At 38.9% G+C, this 26,154-nt stretch overlaps 1 protein-coding gene across 1 annotated transcript in view; it reads right to left on the bottom strand.

Annotated features, from left to right (window-relative positions):
- The window catches only part of NUBPL (nucleotide binding protein like), a 72,055-nt gene extending 49,199 nt beyond the window's left edge, over nucleotides 1-22,856 (bottom strand). Inside the window, exons 1-6 of the mRNA XM_026051846.1 lie at nucleotides 22,770-22,856; nucleotides 22,142-22,289; nucleotides 19,899-19,933; nucleotides 10,610-10,700; nucleotides 1,313-1,352; nucleotides 1,130-1,220 (exon numbers count right to left, since the gene is read on the bottom strand). Coding sequence (XP_025907631.1) covers nucleotides 1,130-1,220; nucleotides 1,313-1,352; nucleotides 10,610-10,700; nucleotides 19,899-19,933; nucleotides 22,142-22,289; nucleotides 22,770-22,856 — 492 coding nt within the window. The remainder of the gene's footprint in view (nucleotides 1-1,129; nucleotides 1,221-1,312; nucleotides 1,353-10,609; nucleotides 10,701-19,898; nucleotides 19,934-22,141; nucleotides 22,290-22,769) is intronic.
- Between the last annotated feature and the right edge of the window lie 3,298 nt (nucleotides 22,857-26,154).

Raw genomic sequence — 26,154 nt, 5'->3', positions numbered from 1 at the left:
AATTTGGGCCACTACAAAGTCTAAACATGCGACACATGCGACCTTAATGCATTTCTTTCAGCTGTTTGTCTCATTAGCACTTCACAGATCTACCCATAATAACAGGAAAATAAATTCTGTCAAGAAATAAAGAAGCCACCCTGCTTCCATATGCCAGGAAATTTATTAACTAACGATCTATCTGCACTACGCAGAGATAGTATCTAATAATTTTCATGTAGCTGTCTCATGTCAAATGCCATCAAAGCATCCCTAGCCCCAGTGAATAAACAAGCACTTAAGGCAGTACAGCTCTGAATATGCAAAGCTACATTCCAACACCTATGTGATTTCCAAATAACACAACTTTTACAATTGCATTAAAAAAATGCCATAGAAAGAAAAGAAATGCAGTCTGAGGTGGTTCAGTTACCTAATGCATAGAAGAACTAGAAGAGCTGTGAAGGGCCTACTCAGGTATAAACTCTCCCTCACCTGAAGATCAGATCTGCTTATCAGAATGGATTAAGTGAAAGTCATATTTATAAATCATAATAAATACTTACAATACACAGGCAATGAAGTGAAAAGAATAACCCAGAACATTTTAATTTGCCTTTCAACCACCAGTTCCAATGGCCAAGGAAGTCGCACTCCAAGGCCATGAAACCCGGTAGGTCAAAGGAACTGTTACTGACTAGGGACCACTGAAAACACTGTATCAGTACCAAAACATTGACCTAAGTTCACTTGAGACAGCATCCAGGATCTCTCTTTCAAAGAATATCCCTCATGGTTTGCCCAAATTATTAAAGTCTCATAAGCAAGGAAGCATGCAAACAGCATTTATGTTCATGAGTTCTATCAGGCTTCCATATATAGATTTGTGCCATTTGGCCCTCCAGTGAAAACCCTCTTATTGACTAACAACCTGGAGAAAATAAATCCTTGRTGCACTGGCACATCCAAAAGTCTATCAATACAAGCCCATAAGATCCAACAACAAAATGCTCCTCACCACTGTATGAAACAGTATGTGAACACTTACATATCAGCCAAATACATTTCAAATATCTGTTCAATCTGAAATACAACTGCAAATATCAGTTATTTGTTTATTATGCAAACAACATCTCGAGTCACTCCTTACCTGCCTCAGCAATTTCTCAATGGCAGACATTACCATGAGCCCCCTCCACACAACCGGAGCAGTCTCTTCTATCAGAAAACCCATAGACATACTGAAACAGTAAATAAAAAACTTAGCTTTCCAACATGATACCAAGTATATGTATCTAAAGAAGTTAAGATTTATATTAAAAAATATGCTTACCAAGCAATGCCATAGTTCTTAAGAGGTCTCATTAGATTTTCTGAAACAAAAGCAAAGAAAGTCCCTGAAATTTATGAAAAAATAAGCTTACACAAAATTTTAGAGCATCTTCCCCTTCTGCCAAGATGTACAACTATTGTGAGATCTGGAGTCTTGCAACATTTTCTGGTACTTTTCAATTCTTGCCAGCATAACAGTGTATTTGCTCGTAACTCAATGTCACTTTGTGCTGCCAAAACCCAGACTTGAGCTGTTTATAAGAATTCCTCATGCTGTGAGGCATAAACCACTTATTGGCAGCTTCTATTGCTGCAATATTTTTGTAAATGCTGAGTCATTTACATGAGAACAAAGTCACAAATTCTCGCAGTGCTATGTCATTTTTTTTTAAACTATGTTAGTCAATACTCTTGTGCATCAGAAGTTCCTTTTCACAAGGGTTTTGGGGAATGCTTCGCTCTCCATAAAGTCTGCTTTGGAACCCCACAAGAGGGAGAGCAAATAAAGGCCCCGCTAAGCACCACACTGGGGCAGCTCAGGGTTAGAAGTCTCCAATTCTCCAGAGGGCACAAAGTCTGCAGGACTGGTGAAATTTCCACAAGAACAAAAGCAGCTTTTTTCAGACATTGCAAAGGTAATGCTGTTGCCATGCTCCATACTTACTGCTACATTTCTCTGTGCCAGGAAGAAAGGAGGGAAATAGTGTAACTGTTCTGCTGGGGGACAGCAAACAGGAAGCAAAAAAAGCAAAAAAGCCCTAGAGCAATGCATTGGAAAACAGCCCCGACCTCTCTCTTGTGGTAGCATTTTCAAAGTTCAATTCTCCTCAGAATGGCTCACACACACAAAACGAGTTTTATTTCAATCTCACTCACTGTAAGATCATACACCAGCAAAATACAGAATAGATACTTCTGTCAATAAACAAAATCACAACACACATTTTAACAAATGGTTAATGGTGTATGTGCATTTGTACATATATATACATGTGCACAAATACACACACAAAGTAGTGTGAACTTAACAGTACAAGTTGAACTCCAAATTTACATGAAATAACACCTGAGCACCCAAATTAAAACAGCTCAAAATACAGGCGAAATCTTTCAAGTAATCAATAAATCAGCATTCAAGCCATTTTATTTCATAGAAATATGTCTGAAAATAAATCAGATGCAGATTTTCTGCTCACAAGGTTCTGGTTTACAAATTAAAAATGACAAAATAATAACAAAACAAATCACTTGCTTGTTTTCTTATCTTTAGGAGAGACTATGAAACTTACTGGAAGAGAGATGGGCTTGGACTGATATACTGAACTAGGCCAAGACAACATTTCATAATTCTTTCCAGCTTTTAGTCACKGCTTGGTTTTGGTAGAATTATTTCATGAAAATAAAATTAATCTGCTATTATCTAATCACATCTCCGGGAAGCAGTCTCACTTATTCTCTACTCAGTAAGATGCTTTTGTGATGAGAAGCCTGAAGACGTTTGAACTTCAGCAGCCTGGGGCCATCTCTAGAAGCTGGTGCTGCTGCATCCCTCTAAGCAACATGCCCATCAGCACAACCCCCAATGTTTGCAGCATTAAGAAAAATGACTGCACATTGTGAGAGCGTTTACAAATATATCTAAAACTSCAACAACATATATCATTGCAACATTAAGGACTGCTTCATCTTCATCATGAAACAGGAACAATTATAAGCAAAAACAGACAGAAAAAAAGCACAGGCCAATGCTAACTGATCAGTAGAGGACCAGAAAGTAGAAAAGAAGAATGGAAAAGACACAGAAAGTCTGAGAAAGTTCACCRAAACGTATTGCAGCTTCTCAATTCATCTCAAGTGAGGCAGTCGAGTAACCAGTATCCATCATGGRAATATCCACTACCTGCTGGGAGAGCTGCTTCTCCATAGGGCACAGACAGATGTAGTGCCTTCACAGAAGACACGTTCCCTGCACAGGTTTCCAGCTCATGCACCCCTAAGAGGACTATTGCTCCCAGCACCTGATCACTGACCTACAAGGCAGCTAAACAGGCGTAGACTCTCTTTTTAAAGAGTGTCTAGTGTTTCTCAGCAGCACAAAAACTCTTCATGAAAACTGGATTTTACTTACTTTGTTTTACAAGAAGAGGCATAAACTGTCAGAGCAGCAAGCTTTAATCAGATTTATGGAAGTGCACAAGGGCAATTCACAACCTGCTATATATACTGGCCGAAATGTTCTGCATATTTTCAAAGTAATACAAAATACAGCAAAGCTCCCTACTGTTTGCCTACTGCCGAAGGGCTTGCTTAAGACTACCTCACACCTACAGCGCTCAAGTGGGGTCTGGTTATCAACCTGGCATCATCAAAAGAAACAGGCATTCATCCTGGGTCTGGTGAAGATTTTCTAGGGCATAACTTGCAAAGATTTAGCTTTATGAGATCTCAGTAATGTCTCTCTTTAACACTTCCCTCGCTGTTATTCGAATGCCTACCATATAGATTCAGAACCAACTCTGAGAACACACAATAAAAATAGATTTCTAAAAGTAGAATCTGAATATGGGATTCAGATGGGAAGAGAATCTACAAGCCCATTTTTTCCTCATTGATAAAKATTTCCCTTACTCAGATATTTCCAGAACCTGCAGCTATCTTGAAAGGCATCCGCCTCCCTAGAAGGATATCTTATTAGTTTTACTTAAGATGCACCTGCAAAACTTTTGATATACAAAGTTGCTTGTCTGTCCATCCAGCTTCCAAAATTAAGTCATGTCTCTTCTTAAACTGATCAGGAAAACTCTAAGCGATCTGTGGATATATCTAAGAAAACGGTACAACTGATCAAGAACTTTGCTCAGCCTGAGTTAACCAGCTCTCAAAAGCTTAACATAGGCAATGTAATCCTACAGAATCTTTAGATTCTTAAAGCACATTCATTGCTTCTCTGATTTTAATTAATCTTTAAGCCTTTGTTTTAGTTTTGCTATCATGGTGAATCCAGAAGGGCAGAAACAGATTTTTTTTTTTTTAAGCAACAGAAACCTATTTCTGAAACACTATACTTCTAAACACATATAAGGTCCTTTGTGCAAGTACTTGGAAGGAAGAAAAAAAAAAAAACAAACAAAAAAAACCCCACACAACTGTATAGCACCTTCCTCCTTCAGAGGATGGGAGGAAAGCACTAAACTAGCTGTGTCGTAGAAATAAAATTCTACCTTATTCCACTGCAGAAGAGAGAAAAAAAAAATAAAAAAGGAGAAATACAAATCTATTAAGATTGTGTCCTATGTAGTCTTTTGGAGCTTATCTTGTCCAAATAAATTACGCAGGGAGGTAGAGGAGGTTGAAGGGCAGCATTCAAGATGTAATACCCTATGTTCCTTAGCTACATCAGCATGTAGTAATCATAAGAAACTTATAGAGAAAGAGTTAAAACCTGTCTGCTACAATGACCTTAGTAGAGTCGGGTCTGCATTTACACTTTTCAGAAATACAGCTGGAAAGCAGCTAAACTGGTCACTTTAACAGAGCAATGAAGTCCAAGCATCCTTTCCTTCTCCTACATTACAAGGTCATTTAGCTGAACTTCATAATGCTTTTCCAGGCAATGAATGTTGTCCCACAAATAGGACATTTCATACACCAGAAGTCACACAATCTGCATCACTCAGAGTGGTGTGAGAAGTTCTCAGTGATGTACCTATGCAAGGGGACAGCAGGTCCCTATGAATCCACCGGCTCCACTGATAGCAACATGAAGCAGAAAKGGCATACAAAGTGTAAGACAGCAATATAGGGAACTAAAAAAAAGAAATAAAACTGTAAAATATGAAGGTTAGGAGCTGAATGTAATATAGTTTGGTGAACATCAAATATACACCACCTGTGTAGGTTTGAAGACATTTAAACACTTTTTAAAGAATACTGTTGACACTGAACATGGGAGTCTAGTTAAAATAGAGCAGTGAAAGTTTTTTTTTAATACTGAATTATCTACTATTCGCTTCAAGGATAGTCATGTTTCTGTTACTGCTTCAGCTCCTAGCACAAAATTGAACCCATTTGTTCTCACCTAAGTGGACTTGGAGCAGATAGTGCTCTCAAGACCTTTTTAAGATGTGACAACAGTAAAGTCCACCAGAAGGTCAAAAGGAAGACTAATAGTATGATTCTACACTTAAAAAAACCCAACTGACCTTTGTATACCAATTTCCAAACAGTTCCAAACAAATTACAAAACCAAAGAAAGTGCCAGCACAGAAGCCCTTGCAACTTAAGGGCAATGTTCACAGTGCAGCTACCTCCGCTTTCTTCATTCTAATACTGACACAGGCCCCATTTCTGGGACACTCAATATAAGCARGTGCCCCAAACAAGTGTTGGCCTCACAGTATGCAATGGGGGCAAGGGAAGTGTTACGCACTCAGCAGGTGGGCGAATCCCAAAGACAGCGGAATTCACTGCAGCTCTTTCCAGCACCCTGCAGCCTGGAGGCCTGTGCCGAGTTCCTCCAAGGACGGGCGCTCTAACACGGCCGTGGCTCCACTTAGAACATCTCCAGTGCTAGAAAGATCRTCTCTGCCCTGCTGACAAGTATCTAGGAGGCCTACATGCTTCCAGGGCACTGCTGAATTGGGTATTTTCAAATATTCGATGCTCTGAAATATATGTGAATTATAAAAAAAAAAAAAGAAAAAAGAAAAAAATAAGCTACGCAAAAATGATATGCACCGAAAGGCTGCAGAAGGTTGCACTATGTACTGCTTGTAACACATAAGTCTTTGAACAGCATTTTAGCATGACACATCTAAGCATTAAAATGGTGTTYGCGGATTTAAAAGAATACTTTTGAACAGCAAATAATTCTAAGTGTTCCTTTCTTCTGCAATATTTGATTTAAATAAAAGCCACACAGTAGCTTCTCTGCATATATTTATCAAAATTTTAACAGGTTGGTTAACACAGAAGCTAAAGGTCCTGCTCCTCTTTAGACAGCTCACAATTAGTGGAAGTTTTCATGACAAATTGCAAAGTTCCACCTCCTCCACRTCTCAGTGAGGTCTCACTGCTGATGCACCCAGGACATACAGCACAACAAAACCCAAAGCTGCCGTGCCGGTCAGGAATGACACAGGGCAGAACACCCTCTTGATCCCAGTACATCCCAGCGGCCTCTTTTCAGTGGTGGGCAGGGACAGGACTAGAGGAAATGGCTTCAAACTGAAGCATCGGAAGTTCCACAGGAACTTAAGGAAGCATTTCTTCACTGTCAGGGTGACAAAGCACTGGAACAGGCTGCCCAGAGAGGTTGTGGAGTCTCCTTCTTTGGAGATCTTTAAAACCCGCTTGGATGCAGCCCTGTGCCAYGTGCTCTAGGTGACCCTGCGTGAGCAGGGGGGTTGGACTAGATGACCTCTGAGGTCCCTTCCAACCTTGGGCATTCTATGATTCTATGATTCTACATTAAACAAGATTATCTACAGAGCTCAATTAACGTGCTATACATCTAGTCCAACCTATAACGTTCCCAGCCTGGTCACTTGAGAAATCTCATATTTCTGTATCAACTGGCCTTAAGCTGTGCACAGTTTCATGCTGCAGTGACTGCAGCAGATTCTCTCCATCTCAATTAGGATTCCAATTTACACAGCCCCTTCTGTTAATCACAGTAAGCAGTTATATTGAAGAGACCGAGGAAATTTACTCGCTGGCTATTTTAGTCACAAAAGCCACCATTCCACAGCAGGACAATTCAYGTTCCAGTCCAAGATACAAAGGCTTCAGTCTACACAGGACTAAACAAAAGATTTCCAACAATCACAACGAAAAATAATAAACAAAATTTGTAGACTGCTTCAGCAGCTATACAGAAAACATATATCCTTAAACTGTGGAAAAAGAGAACATAAGACAGGAAGGGGAAAGTAGTAACACAGAGAGTGGGTTTCACGTGCCTGAACACAGATGTCTCACGCCACTCTGGATGCACTAGGAGAAGGATCTGTACAGGGCTAGCAGATCTAACAGAGGATATATGGAAGGGCCATACTTTCCAAGAGGTGTCTGGAAGCCAGACACTATACCCTATAGTGTTTTAAACAGTACTAGTTTGCGATGCAAAAGCAACTAAATTCCACACACAATGACTTATAAGAAATGGTAGTAGGAGGAAAAAAGGAAAAAGCTACTAGCATGGAGGGCTGCAGCAGGGCTGCAGGGCATGCCAGAATGAAACACTGACACCAGCTATGTCAGAGGGCAAGGAATGCTGTCACTTAAACATTAATCAGAGTGTTACAAATTTTTAAAATCCAGTAATCATTCTAACTGCTTATGCCAGAAGGCCAGAATATTCTATGGCAAGTGACAGACTAATTGAGACTTCAAGTTTGATTTCACACTCTGCTATAAATTTATTTACAGGATTGCCCCTAAGGTACAGTAATTCGTAAGCTCAAACAGCTCCACACAAGGAAGGTTGAGAGTTCCCATTACATCCCACTCTAGCAGTGTTAATCTAACCATGAAGCCATCACAAACACCTAAACGTGCTGCCAATAAGAATCAAACATTACTCAATTCTCACAATGCAATTCATTTTAACAAAAGATTGCATTAAAAAAAGATTTTTTTCCAGCAAATTTGCTTTTTGCATCCTGTCAGCCACACAACACCTTTTCTAGAGTTAAGTTTTCATCATTTTTTCCTCCTGATAGCCTGCAGAGGCAATATGCTGTGCAAAATTCTTCATTAACTAAACTGTACTGAACTGTTTTGCAGATATTGTATCATCAGTCCTATCTAATAGCAAAAGATCTAACTGTCTGGTGGAATATTATACTTCAAAGGCAAGCCCGGCACAGGTAAACACAGCAATTTAGTTGCATCCCTGTCATATTAGTAAACAATGCTGTTAGATTAGGAAGAACACACAGAACTAGTTTTTAAACACCACATATTTCCTCCTTCTAATCTTGAAAATAGCCTCCATTTTTAGAAGTCTCCAGATCCTCACAGAGCCAAAAAAGGTCATCTATAGTGGATCAGAAGCTTTATTAGGTCAATTTGGGTGGATACTTGTAATTCATTATAGCTAGGGGGATGAAACAGCACAACGTTGGATTCCCAGCTCCTATCCTGACATACAAAACCTTTGCAGAGATTCATGTTATCTAAAGGACCGACTTGTCTCCGGGAAAGGAGGACCACCCAAGACATAGAACAACATGACAATAAATCAGGAAAACCAGGTAGACAAGAAATGGAGATAAAAAAGCAGCTCACTAAGCCAGAAAACAGCATTTACATAAATCATCTGGGGAAAGAGTAGAAGAAATGCTTTTGTTCTCTGTGTGACACCTCTCTATATATTTTAGGTGGTATTAATATTTATTCCATAATTAGGTAATGATCCWATATCTAATTAAATTCCATTATGAATCTTTAACTAATATTTTCAGGACCATTCACTCTATTTTGACTGATGCTCTACTAAACGYTGTCAGACTTTCACTAAAATTTGAAAAATCAAATTAATAACCTATTCCCATTTACACAGATTTCTCCTCCCTAAGAACTACCAATTCATTTAGAATGCTTAAATTACAACGCAACTATAACATTCTCTATTGAAATGTGATAATTGCTGCACAGATTTATCTTGTGTGGTACCAAGCATCCCTAATCCCTTTTTTTCACGTAAGGAAAGAAATAGAAATCTGTGTATGCAAGAACACTCAAGTAYCTCTTAGGATTATTTTAAGGATTCACAAAGAAGGATGTTCTTCATCTTCCCGAGGCCTCATACTGAAGATAGCAACAGACGTTAAACAGGGTTTTGGACTGCCATGCTATTTTAAAAAATAATTTTCAATTCAACCTAGAAATTGCTATACATGCATTGATAATCCACAGCATTACTATATATATATATGTTCAATTACTGTTTAAAACTTTTTTCATATATATTTTTACATTTTATTCTTGAAAAATTAGTATGAAATTTGTAGAGTATGGCTAATGCCAGATTTTACCAAAATTAAATGTTCATATATCTATATATAAGCACACAATGTTACTCAAAGAAGCTAACCTGTCATTTTCCTCATTTCCTTGCAAACTTACCCAATTAAAGTAAGAGCCCTCAAAACTCACAAATYCCTGTTTTCATAACCATATCATCTCCATATCAGCCAAAATCTGAGTTGATCGAATATATGTCAAAGTTGATGAGATTTTTTTCCAGAACTACCTAATCAATTTGCCAGGCAGTGAGGSGGAAAAATCTCGAAGTACAAATTTTCACAAGATCTTATTTGTGAAAGAAGTGAACAAGGATCTGTAAATGATATATCTCACCTCTCCATCAGGTGAGAAGGAAAAGAAAAAGACAAATATGGAAGACACTGTAATACAGCTGCTCTGATATCTGTAATACAAAACTCATTTCAAAGATAAATCTCATAGCAACAAAACCTGTCACAAAAAAAATACACACTCTCCATGACATACTCTCAACAGGGCTCAGAGGGCAAGAGAATGTAAGGATACTTTAATGTGTATCGGTAAATCAAATTCTGTTGATGATACACAAGAGGGTTCAATTATTTTTACATGGAAAGTTTAACACAGAAATTTGACAGCTGTCTGTACAAGCATAATTCTTTTTGTGCACACGGAGTGCCACTGTAAGTAAAAATACACTACTTTATGCAGTGTAAGCATTAGTAGCATGAGGAAGACAGGATATTTCATGTAACCCTCAAAAGAGACTTTCTCAAAAGAAAAACCCTCTTATTTGCCATGTTTTATATTAAATAAGAATATACAGAATAACAGCCACTACAACACTAAACAKTAACAAATAATCTCTAGTTACCAATGGATATTTTCAAACAATATCAATGAAGCTACACAAATTGGCAGGAAAAAGTGCAAGGAATACACCATTTCCCTTTTACTGAGCCATAGTATCCCAAGAAAAAAAAATTAATGGTGCTGTCCTTTTGTTGCTGCAGCCCATTTTTGTACTGTTGGAATCAACACATGTTCTCACTCCCTCTTTTCGTTTTCCCTCATTCCTTTCCTGGTTACCTTTTCCAGAATTATTAGTAATAAATCCTCCTCCAGAAAATCAGCTTTGAAAAGATCTCATTAATATAATAAAGGCAGTTACATTAAGTCTTCATCTTCTGTTTGTCTCTCTCCTGTGTCCCTCCACAGAAGCCTCAATGAGTGGTCAATGCTCATCCCGGTACAAGGAAAACACAACAAAAAATCACTTCCCACTTACTTGGTGTTAATTCTGGGTTTCCTTTCAAGTTCATCATCTTCGGAATTGAAGGCCCATATATGTCTGCATCAAGCAAGCCAACTTCTTTTGTCTGTGTAGGGCAAAAAAGATGCTTATAAAAATATCTTTTTTACTTCCAGAATTATCAGTAAAGCAAACTTTCAGAGATACTCTTTTCTTGCGTATTTTGATCTTTATGTAGTTTACCACATAAGTGCCAGAGTCAACCTCTGCTAAATATCTTGATATTTATATACCTAAGACATTCATTTATATGTGTTTACATAAAAGAATGCTAAAAATATGGGAATATTCAACCACATACTGTACATTAGACAGACCTCTAACACAAGTTCTTTCAACTATGTACTCTAGACTTAGAAAATTCATTTCCACATGCTTTTTTTAAAAAAATGTATATACACATACATATTTCACCAAAACCAAGTATTTTTTCCTACACACATAATAAGATACTCCACCAGTTCTGCAAACTAAGAGTTGAAAAGCCAGCTCTTTAAAAAGCTGACCATCTACCTTGTCCAGTATTAAAAGCTGACTGGATTCAATATTTGCAAAATTTGCAAGGGGATTTCTTTCAAAACCTACTAAGGAAATGGGAGCTTTTCCAGCAATGAGGTTCACTGCTTACATTCCAAAAGTTATATTTTGTATTTAGTCATGTGATATGACATTAAGGCATTTAACATCACAGTTTTTTATAGGGAAGATGAAGACAAAGATAAAGGCTCAATGATAATTATCCAATTTGTGGCTGGAGCGTAAAAAGCCATTTCCTGCAGGTCTGCAGTGTCTCTATCCTCAAATAGCATTTTTAAATATCAATATACTTAATTGCATCACAATAAGGTCCAAGAAACTTCTCAAGCTTTTTTCTTTTTTTTTTTTTTTTTTTTTTTTTTAAAGCAGAAATGTACCTGCATTTTAAAACCCCAGATACTCAGGCTACTAATTAAGAAAACATTTTTAACATAATTGTTAAGCAATTTAACATAACAAATTTACATCACACAACCCAACCACATCTGAAGTTTTATAGCTGAAAAACTAAAAAATAGAGAAAATGTAAAACATAATATATACGTTTAAAAAATCTAATTTGGTTACCAAATTCAACCAACTATGGCTTTAGTGATTCAATATACTTTCTTCTTTTTCAATGAAGAAAAATATATATAACCACATGGACGATTTGATGTAGTTTTCAATACCTGTTTATAACATTTTCTAATATGCACAAAAAAAAGTTCAGAAGTTACACTGACAAATCACTCTACTGCTTGCCTAATGTACGAAAGCTGCAATTTAAGCGATTGTAAAGCCCCATTTTTATGTTAAATTTGAAAGGCATCAACAGCATTAGAGCTTCTTTGTTCTTTGACAAAACGCATATTTTAACAGATTATAAAGATTCATGACTCAGTCTTTTTATCTGTCAGCCGCTAATCGAACCCATCAAAACATCATCTAAGGGCTCTGCTACCTAATTACCTCCAAAATGAAGCAAATATTTGCAGAAAAAAMTACCAACTGTTTTCAACCTGACTGACATTTTCTCCACCACAAGTTTGGAGGGTTTATCCATGTCCCCCCCACCCCAACACACACAAGCATCATAAATATCTACTGACTACAACGACCCTACAGCCCTCTCAATTCTCTCTTTAGCCTGAAAGGACTGAGGATTTAGGAGGGTCTAAATCAATTAGATCGGGTTCGTGATCTTTTGGATACTGCATGATCTTCAGCACTACAGGCTACATATTCCTGGGATTTGGCAGGAGTGCCAATATCGGAGAGAAGGGAGAAGAAAAAGTATCTTTCAGTTACCTAGGAGGCTTTTGAAAATTTAGACATTGTTTCAAATAGTTGAGCCAATCTTTCTTTCAGGCTAACAATAAACCTCACATTTTTAAAGAAAAATCTACATACATCCTCAAGAACAAGTGTATAACTTAGGTTTTAAGACACATTGCTTTCTGTTCATGGTAAATGAGAGTTTGCAAACAGGGGGAAAAAAAAAAATCGTGGATTTCTCCAGTCTCTAAAACTTAAACTAGTGAAAGCACAAGCATTCCCTTGTGCCTGGTGCTGTGCACACCTACACAGGAACAGAGTCTTTYGGAAACTCATCTTTAAATCTCTAGCTTTAAATCTCTAGGGTAAAGACAGCCTAAGAAAGGTTTTTCTTCATCAAGCTATTCAAAACATTATGTAAAAATAGTTCATTTCCTCCCCACCAAAAGCAACCTCTTATACAGAAAGCACCAGCCCCACAAGCAGAGGTCTGGGACACTGTTTTTGCCCACTCTCCCTTTGTCTGCAGTACATAAGTACTTCTGGAAGTAGCAGTACATAAGTACTTCTGGAAGACCAGCAGTAACTCTTTATTTGAGTTTAATTACTGTAGCATCATTATGGCACCACCAATCCAGGATATTTCTCATAGTGACTGCAATTGCAAGGTACTGGAGACATAACTTTTAATTCTCAAAGATATTTTAAAACCCATTTTATTGACTAGCGTGTTTTCATTCATATAACTGAAACATTATCTAGCTCAGATGACTACCTTTCAAAGTACTGTTGCATGAAAATAAACTCAAAGGAAGAGGGGGAAAAAATCAAGCAAGGAAAAAGGAAAACCAAAACAAAAACACACCTACTTGGGCAGAAAGATTACAGGAGAATACRAAATTACAGACAAGGCCAAGAAACCAACACAAAAAAAAAATCTGTAGGACACATGTCCCCTGTCATTCTATGCACATGCATCACGTGCCAAAGCTGAATCGGATTTCTCTTCAGCAAGTAATACAAAGGTTAAGCACACAGAAGTGCAGCGCTCAGGAGCACACCCAAGCATGTCAAAGTCCTTCTGCTCCTACGCTTTTTTCCAGGGCACAGTAAGCAACTCCACCACAGTTACTTAGCAAATAGATTCAGCTAGATGGAACTCGCCTTTTTTCTTCTTGTAGCTACACTTCCTCCGTGTAAAAATAATGTTGTCTATTAATAAATGACATTCAGTCTGTCCAGCTGCCCCCAGAATAATCAAGCGGAGCCCAGCTGTTCTCCYGTCCCCATTTGTGCATTTCCTTCCACCTGCCCAGTTCTGCAAGAAAGCYCAAATCAATCTTTCAGTTTACTACACTTGAAAATACCTTCTAGAAACCTGTATGTTTTGGTGGTTAACTGCAAGTTCTGAACAGCTTGAACTCTTGAGGATTTTGATAACTGATGAATACATTCCCATACAATCTAATAGGGTACTTCTAAATCACTGGACATATGGCAAGCTCCTTAATATTCTTTTTCCTAAAAAGACCCAGAATTACAGAGCCCTATTTTTACAGTAGTAGTCTTATGCTGAAGTCTAACACAGACAACTCCTGTATGTACAGATGTTAATGATGAAAAAAAGACAAAAAAGACACACACTTTTAGGTAGTACTGTGAAATCAGCTTTGTTTTTCATTTGTTAAATAAATGCAATCCATGGACCACAGAGACAACACACACACTTCTCCCCACCTACTTCTGTGTTGTGGGTGGAAAATTTGCTCCTCTTTTCTGGCACATTTTCTCCTCTATTTGATAAAGTACAGCTACTCATATTAGACTTCATTTGATGGCATTCCCAGTTCACCTGAGTTACAGACCATTTCAAAGCTCAAACTTGCAGCTTTCTGAAGGTGTCAGTTCTTCAAAGCTGCTGTTAATCCACAACCAGTGACTCTCAATTTACTCTTCTAATGTTACAGAATTAGAGTTAATCCCAAATTGYAAGCAGCTACATATAGGACAAAAGGCAAGTTAAAAATCAGGTTAGGCCCTGGATTCCTCTTTTGACACACTAACACATGAATAACCCCCGTTTAATCCCTCATTCTCCAACTGTCAGCTATGCACTATTTAAGAGGCTATTTGCTAATTGGATTAAAGCTAAATAAGTGTAATTGCAATTTTGCCRCCATCTGCCCCAGAACAGCACCCTTGTTTTATATATACTCACTCCTCGGACAATGTGAAAATATTTTTCCTTCATATGAAGATCTTTTAACTTCCTGCCAACTACAGAATTTCTCTGGCACTTTTTTTTCCCCCTATAACACATGGCACTAATTTCTAGTCAATTTTCTAAACAATCAGACACTGGTAATTCATCTTTGTCTGCCTTGCACATTACAGTCAAGCTTTCAAAAACATTCAATAAAATACTGCTTTTAAACTACATGACCAAAAAAACCAAAATCCCAAACACAACCACGTTCTTACAGTTGCCTCACTGATAAACCCTTTATGATCATCCCAAATTCATGTTCCACTTTCCATACCACTCTCCAGCTTTGCCAGAGAATTTTCATTAATGGAGGCTCGTAACTAATTCTGCATGTAATGCTTCTAAAAACAGCAAAGACTTATTTTCCCCAAGTAAGTATAAGGTAAAATGGTCTCTGTGTAATATACGWTTTWTTWTTATTATTATTATTTGTTTCACTTGAAAAACAATTAGACTCTCAAAACTTCATTCCCTCATTTGCTAATCTGGTGTACAAGCTGAGTTATCATTATCAAATAACCCTGATCAACTTTAACCAACATCTCCAGCCTTGTTTACATCTGACAGCATGAAGAAACCAGCATGAAAAAGCATTCATGCTATCCACTAACTATAGTGGTTAAAAGTTTTCTAATCAACTCAGGGTTTTGTTTTCTCAAGCCTTTCATTGGTATGAAACATTTCAACGCTTTCACATTTCTTAACACAAGATGCATTTGCAAAAAAATCATGAATGAATGGAAACTTTTAAAACTTTTACAGTTCTAACTGCATATACTCAAAACTCATCGTACATAAAACACACAAACAAAAATCCAACAGCAAATGCTACAGAGCACATTTATCTTCCCGTTAAAAGAGAGCTCCAATTTTCTTGATAGAAATAAGACAAAAAAAAAAACACAAAATTGATAAGCTCCAGGACATTTTGATATAGTACACAAAAGACCAGCAACATGCAGAAAAGCATCAGCTTTCTTTTCAAGGCACTTTTCCTGAAGCACTTCCTATATTCAATCTATTTTTACTTTGTAATATAGGAATGAGGCAGTTGGGTACTCTCAATAAAGAGGAAACACATTTCATCTCCAATTTAGGACTACACATGAGCTCATGTACCCCCCAAAAAACACAGGCACACGGCCTAATATAGCCAAGGAAGTAGGAAATCAAAAGGTAAAGATAAGTAAATTAAGTTACTTTCGTGGCAGTTTCAAAGGTCTGTATGGTTACAGACAGAATTATTTCTTTAGATCTACTGTAATCAACGTATTTAATTCCATTATTCAACAACATGTAGATTATCCAATAGCTTCTCCCCATCAACATATTTCCTACTCTATAGAACAGACAAATGTATATAAACCATAAAATCACCTCATAGTGCAGTATTCAAATAGTAAGTTTGGATGCAAATAGCTTGACTGCATGAGCCAAATATTTGGGGAAAAAAGAAGGTTGGAAAGCAATGAAAATCAGAGAATTTTATGTAATATTAACAATAATTAATGTATGCTGTTTACCACTTTTCAAATAATAAACAATAACTTTATCGCAACAGTGAATTCACATGAAGACTCAGCTGCATAATTCTCATACTRTAACCTATTATGTACTTGCAAGAAACTTCTTAAGAACATGTGTGCACACATGTAAATGTTTATATATACGCATATGAATAAATAAATACTAAACATTTGCAGATATCCACGGAGGGCACTTCTTCCCCTCTGTTTTGTTTGACTGCACCCTGTGACATTCAGATGGGGCTGCTGTTGGAGCTGGTGCACTTCCGCTGGCTGATGATTAACTCTCTCCCATTTCACTCGCCCTGCAGAGGGCCGGCTCGCTCTCTCCCCCACAGGCCGCGTTTTGCTCTTTCCCCATCCTGCGCCGCTCCACAAGCAGCGGACTTGGCTTGGGAAAACAAAGGGCACTCCCTCAAGATCAAAATCACTCCTGATGTAGCTCAGATGTTGGCCCCAAGCCTGCTTGACCCAAGCCCCTTGCACAGAATTAGGCCAGAGCGCTCAAACCTGATTCTTGCCTTTTATCACGGGCTGCCCTACTCCAGGCAGAAGGCATTTGCTTATGCTTACATACTGATTTGTTCCATATGGTTTTGKTTTTTTGCTCCTCTGTCCTTCACACCACAAAAATCATTTCATCCTACAGTGAAAAGAAGTAAATCTTCTTGGGAAGAAATGGCGAGTCAAAAGAAAGCTGACTAGGAGCCTGCCTCGCCGTGACAGCATAAGCGTGCAATCTCCAACTGGATTGGTGCCATCCTTAGTCAGGCACAGCTGGTGTTTGCTCACTAAAATACTCTGTTCATAAACATGCAATCTCGCTCCTATTATTGCTGGCGTCTATTAATTCAACTTGTTTCTACTATAATAAATTGTCTCTGGCCAGGCAGCTTTCATAAATAGTCATTCCAGGCTGACTAGGAATCGGCCTGGCATGAAACCCAAAAACTCTTCCCAAGCATTCCTGGGGGAGTGCATCTGACTGCTGGTACATCAAAAGATCTAGAAGAACTGGTTGTCAAACTAAGTAAGCAATTAAAAATAGGACACAAGGGTAGAATCTTACACTATTTCTTAACACAAAGAGAAAACTGTATGGATTTATAGATCTTGGTACAMACACAAGAGTTAACACAATTCTTAACACTACCTAATCCATTTAAAACAGACAACACAGGGAACTGATTGTTTTGTGTTTGAGAAAGGGATAAGAAGCTGTCCTGCTAGTCCCTCCAGCCTTGCATTAAAGAGGAAAAAAAAAAGAAATAATAAAAGCTTTATCCTAGACATCATATCCATGGTTCCTAAATATCTAAAGGAAATACTGCCTAAATTATTTACCATGTAACCACAAGGGTGAAAATATGCCAAGTAGTCTGATCACTAACATGCAAGACAAGCCCTTGAATCTTAATCCGAGCTTTGCCAACAATATCCTGTGTCAATGACCATGTCTCAGGCTCTATTGATGCTTTAGTACTTCTGACCATGACTAATACCTAAAAAAGCTTCCGTTTTATAAAAACAAAAAAGCAAACAAAACCAGTCAACGCTGGATCACATTCTTTTCATTTCATCGTAGCAAAACATTATTATGATCCCCTACAGTTTGGGGGTAAACAGTTCCAGTCCAGATGAAGAGGAGCAAAAGATACTCATTCTATAATCTTGACTCACAAAACTAGTCAATAGGAACCAATAGTAGTACACAAACGAGAACAACAAAGTCAAGTCCCAAGGTTAAACATGAACATGATGCTCAGAATCATTTTATTTACAACAGATATTCTTGCATTAAAATAAAGAGACCAAGTTAAGACTACGCAATTCACCCATTTTATAAATTTGTCATTATATCATCGCACAATTTCCCTGTCTCAGAAACCTGTGCACTGATTGACATCAAGCAGTCTGGCCTTCAGTTTTACACCGCCATGTAAACTTCCCGACAGAAATGACTAGCATATTGCACATTTACTCAGCTTTGCTCAATTTGATTTAATGTATTTCTCAAGCCCTCACTTTCCAAATGACTCCAGGAACAAAAACTGCAATCATTCATCTCTTCCATTTTTGTTCTTTAGTAGTCAAGTGTCTCAATGGGCTACTCAAGTGGTATATCACATTATCACACTTAAAGCCATGTTCAATTGGCTTATGTTATACCTATATATCAAGCTCTACTCTTAAAAAAAGGCACAGTCCCACAACTGCACATACATGCACAAAACAGGCAACACAAAACTGTTTGCATGAAAAATGAGATGCAAACAAAAGAAATTCAACTGGTAATAAAAGTTCTCTGCAATCAGTTCACATGGTTTCCACAGAGCTACTCAATGACCATGCCACAACACAGAACTGTCAGCAGGATCGCACCTCACTCCATAGAAGAATTATGGCACACGCTGTATTTTAAAGTTAATTAGAAGGAACCGTTCAAGCAGTTTTGCTTCTCAAGGTGACAGATTTTTCTCTGAAATTACTCCAGCAGACTCTTCATAACATAGAATTAAATCAGATGCTGTTACAAACAGTGCATATAAAAAACTTCAATAAAAAACTTTTTATCAAGTATGATTGATTTTAGGGAAACATAGTTTATCTTTTACGAAATTCCTACAGGAAGTGTGCAGCAAAATGCATGACTTAGCACTATTTCCCTTACTGTTTATTTTAACTTGTCACAGAGATGCTACATTTATCATTTATTTACTTGGACACCTTGTTTGCAACCAACTTGTAAGCACTGCTTTTCATGTTCAATTACAACACTAATTAAGAAATATTTTCCAAGTTAGTCAAATAATTTGCCATCAATGTCACCTACATGATCAAATGCCTAAACTGTGCTTAAAATGCATTCCTAGATTATTTAATTTCTAAAGTAGTGCCTCATTGCAAAGATTTGTTTTCACTTGTATTTCCTCCAGTCCCTATAGACAGATCTCAATAAATTTGAGCTTTTACCATATTTCAGAAGACCAGCACAACATCCTTATAGGATACTCTTCTAAAGGCTAAGCTATTCTATTTTGTATTTGGGTTTTTTTCCCCCCCTTCTTTTTCAATTAATCTTTTATGGGTGCAAAACCCATATTACATATCCTTACACTGAAGGAGATAAGGTTTGCTTCCGAGTTGACCTTTACGACAATGTATGGACTCAGTGGACCTACTTCTAATTTATAGGAACAGATGGACATCAAGACCCCTCATTTTTAGCATTTGAATGGTTCCTGCTGCCTGTTTGCTCTCTAAACTGCAGCACCAACCTGGGCAATGATGTAGTTAGGCACTCATTAAAACAACAAAAACAAACAAACAAAATGGAAAACAAACAAACAAAAAAGAAAATCTAATAGTATCCAACCTCGACAAGCATCTTCTGGTATGTCTACACATCAAGGCAAATTGCATTTGAAATCAGAGATACACAAGGGAAAGAGCACAGCCAAGCCCAGAAGAAGAAAGAGAGCTATTGAATCATTCATGATACTGACACACTATAAACAAATTAATCCAAACTCAAAAGTCCATGAAAAATAAATAAAGAAATTAACTAATGGCATAAATACTTTGATTTAATACATAGGACTGCTGCCAGCAGTAACCATTTTATTTATGACTCACACACTTGTTTTAAATTAAGGCTGATAATTAGATGTTCACCTACCGAATCATTTGCTGCTAGTGCGAGGGCTATATTTACTGCAAGAAAAAGGAAGAAAAAAAAAGATTAAATGCAATAGAACTGAAGTCCTATATGTTTAGATACTACAGTTTCTTATAGAAAATACTATAAATTCTGTGCATCGTATTTTTAACAACTCATCTCTTTGTGCACAGCTCTGTGCACCTCTGTAGTATTATTAGTTTCAGTAGCAGCTGCACTCACTTCTCCATCAGGGCTTCCTAACAGGCAACCAAACTGATGCTAATCAGTAAAAATGTCAGCTCTAAGTTTTCAAGGGACATTGCAAAATAAAAACACAGTATTTTGCTCAAGAAAAAATAAATAGGCATCTTGAAGACTTTCCTTAATATCTTCTAAAAAATACAGACAGCATAACATGAAAATAAAGCAGCCCTACTGTAATTATCCTTACCACTCTCCAGTCAACTTTAAAACTAGAGATTAATTACTGCACTAAACTGTTAAAGCACACTGACAAGAAACAGGCACACATCTTTTGATTTCTTGTGATATGCTATAAAACATATTTTCTGGAAGAAAGCATAMATGTATGCATTTTGCTTGTTTTTTATATTATAGAAGTCTCATCTACCTTGATAGAATCTCCAGTAATTATTAAAAAAAAAAAGGGAAATGCACTTAAGACAGTTGTCAGTTTAAAACTTCTGCTTATCTGCCAATACTTACTTTACTGTAGGGAAAAAAATGCTATCTTTTAATGGTTTACCAGCTTCAGCTATGTCAGAAAGCCTCCTAGGAACTTCAGCACAACCAAACCATGGATGTTATCTTCTCAACCATAATGTCAAGAAGAAAAAAAGACTGACTGAGTAAACCTTACACCTTCTTTACACATAGCTGTATCTCAGTATTGAGGGCCTTATAAAAAACATAAGCAGCAGCCAACCTTGATCTACCAGAAAACAGCACAAAGGTACTGAAGAGCTGGGTCCCAGGTGAGATTAATAAGGCAAATAGGGGTCACACAGCCCTCCCTTAAAATAAATAAATAAATAAATAAATAAAAACCCACAGGCTGCTCACTCCTAAGCTAATAAAATGCACAGATTTTATTTTTTGTTTCCAGTCTAAACAGACGCCTCGCTCTCTTAACCCAAAGAGGGGAGACTTCCTTGATCCTCTGAAGCTCTGAGATAAAGTTACAATCACAGATAAGCAAGAAAATGAGCAAACTAGGAATAAGTAGCAGTCATACTAATAACAAAACTACAGTCTATCTTTATAAGGGCAGAAGAGGCAAGTTATTCCATGTATTGTCTTAAAGCTACTTTATATGCCTTTTCACTACATAATTGTTTGTGAAAATTATAGTATGATCCATAGTACTTCCTGCAATAAATGTGGCTGGATATTTAGCTTTGTATCTAGCTGGACATCCAATATTACCATCTCATTCTTGCACTTAGTTATTTTTGTATTACAGGCAGCTTAGAGGTCCAGCACAGGATCTAAGCTAATCATGAATATTCATGTTGGCCCTAACGTGCAAGATCCCATGTAAACTGGAGCACAGGAGAGGCAACTTCTGGATATATTCCAGAAGTTGCAATAAGCTCAACTCAAGCAGATTTAGAAGCAGAACAACCCATTTAGAAACAGAACAACCCATTTCTGATTGCCTCTCAGAATATCTTCACCTATGAAGAATGCAAAAAAGACATGATGTTGGCTGTGAAAGAGAACCATGAAATAATTTTATTGTCACAAAAGCCCAGACTTGCAGACAGGCTAGTCTGGTAAATAGATGGATTTTGGCCAATGCTTTAAAAAGGTGAGTTTCAACAACTGTATAGCCCTGCCTCTAATACAAGTAAGTGATGAGCAAAAATAGAAAACAAATAATAATAATAAAAACCATAGTTAACATGGCTGTCATACACTTGGCCATGTATTGACTTCATCTTCTTCAGCCTGTGGGATTAACAAAATGCAGGTAAGAACATCAGCTACTGAGTTTATACCAATTCCACTGAGAGGAATAAAATAAAAAGCACACCTATCCAAGTGGGCTGTGAAATAAAGCTTTAAACCTTTTAAGTTTACACACTACAGCATAACAGAACTCACGGAATCATCTGATAGGTTTCATTGCTTCCAGCTGAATGAAATTCAAAAAAAAAAAAAAACAAATGAGCACAAAAATACTCAGATATGTATTAAAAACCAACAGAAGTACAAGGGGCTGCATGAAAAAGTCCTACCTGCTGTTGTTGATTTTCCAACTCCACCTTTCCCAGAAGCCAAAACCAATATCTGCTTAACTCCTTCTATTGGTTTTTGCTTTGGAAGGCCACGGGACTGGATTTGGGCACGTTTGTCTCTTAGAATTTCATCTCTGGAGCCTGAGGACTAATAATAATTGGAAAAAAAAAAAAAAAGAGAGAGAGAGAAAGAGAAAAATAAGTGCATACGCACCAAACTGCATTTCAACAGCAATACAAAACTGCAGTTCTCACAAAGGAAACTGACCGTCATGAAGCACCCCATGCTCTGAAGGATGGGCATTACTGCTCCCAAACCCCTCCSGTATCCAGGATGTCCTTACAAGCACAATGGGAACCAGGTTCCCTATCATGTTCAAGCAAGCTTGAAAGAAGGAGGCCTGCTTCAAGTTACCCTAGGGACATTTTCATTAGCAGCAAAACAGTTATATATGGCATATCTTAATCCTTTACAAAGAAAGAGTTTKCATTCAAATACAGGAAATAAATGGAGATTCTTAAGAGCAGGCTTTGGATTATTTGATTTTTCAGGACTCTCATTGCAATCGTTACTCTTGGAAACTTCCCCCCACTGCTTCTCCCCAGAGGGGGCCAGACCGCCCCGCACCAGCCGCTCCGCCGAGCGCTGCTGCAGCGCCCCGAGCTCCCATCGCCCGTGCGTGCCCGGGCACGCGGCGCTGGCAACACAGACCATCAAGCCCAGAGCCGCTAGTACCTGACCCGATGACTAAAAAGGCCATAAAGAGGCACCGAGGAGCTTTTCACGTTAGAGTTAGCCCAAGCCAAACGCCGCAGGGAGCTAGCAGCACGAAAGCCGAGGGCMAAGCCGGGCAGCGCCCCGCGCTCCCCGCAGCAGCGCCGGCTTCGGGAGCGGCGGCTCGCGGGGCAGCTCTGCCTCGGGGGGCTCCCATGGACTAGAGCAGCAGAGCTGCCCCTCTGCGACACGACTCGCAGCCTAAGCGGGCAGCGGCCGCGTCTGCRCGGGCAGCGTCCCCTCCCGTCCCGCTCGCTGCTCCGGCACAAGCGGCGCGGGCGCGGGCTGAACCGCCGGGGACGCAGCCCCCTCGCGGGCCGCTTGCACAGCGCGCTCTGCCGCCCAGCGCCCGCCCGACGCGCGCCGCGACCCGGCGCTGCTGCCGCGGTCCCGGCTCGCTCCGCTCCGCAGCGCCCCGCGCTGACTCACCGAGGCGGCGGAGGCGGCGGGACGGCGGCCGGCGCGCAGCGCCCAGCGCCACGCGAGCGCCCGCATGGCCGCGCTCAGATGGCGCGCTCGGATGGCGCCGCGGCGCCTCGTCCCGCCCCCTGCGCCGCCGCCGCGCGGGCCTGGCGCTCGCAGCGGCCGCGGGGCCTGCGCGGGAGCCCGAACGGAGCCCGAGCGCCGCGGGGCGGCGGCGGGGCCGGGCGGCCTGCCCGGGGGTGCAGCTTGCGGCTGGGCCCGGGAGCCTCCCCGGCAGCGCTGCGCTACCCCGTCACTGCGTGGAGCAGGGCCAGGCTCCTGGGTTTGTTCTGTTCTTAATATCAGTACTAAAGCACTGAGGATTGCTCTGCTTCTCCCTGTAGAGGCTTTATCAAAAGCACCCTTCTGTTCCCTATGTCTTGTGCTGAAAGAAACACGTTCAAGATACACATCACCCACCCTGCTGCSACACTTGCAGCCCGTCGCGGGAGGAAATGGGCTCCGTTGACATGATCTGCGCTTGACAGGTCCATGGATAGTCCRCAGTTGTCTTGGAAGCAGCGCAGAGGCAGTTCAGGCGTCCGCGGTCTCAGGCCACTGGTTTGCAAAGATCCAGTACAGTGTGCGTAGTGTCCTGGTGTTGATAGCAGCTGTGATACATAACAAACCAGGGGATTCTACATCAGCTTAAAATGTTATTATAATAAACATTACCTCTTGTTCTCACTTGGCAGTTTTCACCACTACTTTAAATGTCATTTTTGTCTTGTATTATTAGAAGAGCTCAATTAATCATTTTGTTAAAAAAGAGGATTGTGAAGGGCCTGTTCCAGGGCTCAGCTGTCACAGAGAAATTACAAAGATTAAAACCACATTTTTTTTTGCTATGCTTTAACTGGTTCTCACTCAAGCTGTCATTTTTGCCCTGACCATTGAAGCCTGTTTTGCGTTCCCAGCATGGACACAATGAAGAGGTCAAACACTTTCCCAGGAATTCACCCTTCTGCCAAACCGCGGTACAAAAGAATACTGAAAACTAATGAGCCACTTAGTATTGAACTCCAGTATGGATGTGCCTCAAGGGTCTTTTTCCACTACCCCAAGAAACTGTGTTACCTTTTTCATGCCAGAAATTTGCATAATTGGTTTTCCTACCTGGAGTAGTTGGAGACAGTGCTAAGTGAAAATAGTATTCATATCACAGAAATTTAACAGGTAACGCACTGCTAGGCATACCGTTTTGCTATCCGTCACTATAAAGTCTATGCGAGGAAAAAAGTGGGCCAAAGAGTTTCCCTGTGCATGTTCTGGGAGAAGCTCCAACGGTGACCGGAATGAACCTCCCAACCTTCAGCTCATCTAGTTTTTTTTTAAGTTGATCTAACACAAAATAGAACAATTTTTTAGACAGGTAAGCTGAGGGAGTTTTCCAAAGGTCATGTGACCTACACCGCCACTGAAGAAAGAACAATATTCCATATTTTCACTTTAATTATTTATTTTAGCACTGTTTTGGACATAAGAGGTATGGGAGATGATACGGCAGCAGGATGCAGTGAATATGGCAAAGACTTCAAAGTCAAGAAAACAAATTCCTGAATTTGCAACTAATGTGATGTATTTGTGCATTTTTAGCATGTGCACAAATACTGCAGTCTTTATAAGGTGTACTTAGCTTTGAAATCTTTCTATGTAAAGTTTGCCAACTACATATATATTAAAAGCAGAGGAAATAAGTAAAATCTCCAGGAGGCAAATGTCAAATCCTCACAGTTTTTAGCCTTCTTCTATGCAGTACCAAACACAAACACTGTGCATATTATAAAAAACAGATGCCATCACAGCTATTGCTGGCACTTCCTTTCTTCCTTTTGTTCTAATTTTTTCCCTTTGTTCACAACTATGTTAATAGTCTTTTAAATGACTGCGTCACTCGAGGAATGCTGGAACAGATTTTTTTTCCTTGCCCAATGAGTAATTGAGTATGTTCATTAGGCTAAACTTTTCTAATATGGAACTAGGCACAAAGAGCCAGGCCTTTCATTTCTGAATGGCCTGGGAGCCAAAAGGATCCTTCTGCAAAAATTGTTTGCTACCCATGAGAAATTCATAAATTGAACTTCAATCAGGTACAGATATTGAAAACAAATGGGCCAGAGAGGTAGTGTGTATAAACCTTTTTATTTCTATTCCTTGTCATTTGACCTTTCTTTAAGTGCTTACTTTGATATTTTGTGTTTGTTTTAGCTCAAAAGCATTGTGAATTTCTTTGGGAAGCCCACAGCAAAATGTGGGTAGATCAGTGTCAAAGCTCTTGCTAATTTAGGTCCCATCGAAAGGTCTATTATTATCTCAGAAGTGTGAGATGTATTTTTGAAATGAGGTATATATCATTAAAGTAATACTAAATATGAAATGAGAAGTGTAAATGCGATATGAAAACAAAGGTAAAAGTCACATAGTTCTGTAAAGAAAACCCAAATTATAACAAACAGGAAATAGACAGCCAGATTTCAACTCCCATAGCCACATAAATTGGAACCTTTTTTTCCTGAGAATTCCCTTGAAGTCAGTAAGATTTGTTTTTAAAAGGAGGAACTTTAGTCTCTTAGAATTAAAATTTAGTCATTGGAAAGTGATTACATCTGCTCTGCAATAAAGCGATCACTTTCAAAATACCTTCACTATTAGTACAGGAATATTTTGATGACAGTTTGAGAGAACAGTATTCTGACACCTCTAGTAGCTGTAAATACACTTCTGTGGATTATACGCTTTCTTTAATCACTTTTAGCTTCATTATTTAAATACCCAT

Source organism: Nothoprocta perdicaria, unplaced genomic scaffold, assembly GCF_003342845.1.
Source record: "Nothoprocta perdicaria isolate Ctin4 unplaced genomic scaffold, notPer1 scaffold_8, whole genome shotgun sequence".
NCBI lineage: Eukaryota > Metazoa > Chordata > Aves > Tinamiformes > Tinamidae > Nothoprocta > Nothoprocta perdicaria.
This window is presented reverse-complemented; position numbering and strand designations above follow the sequence as displayed.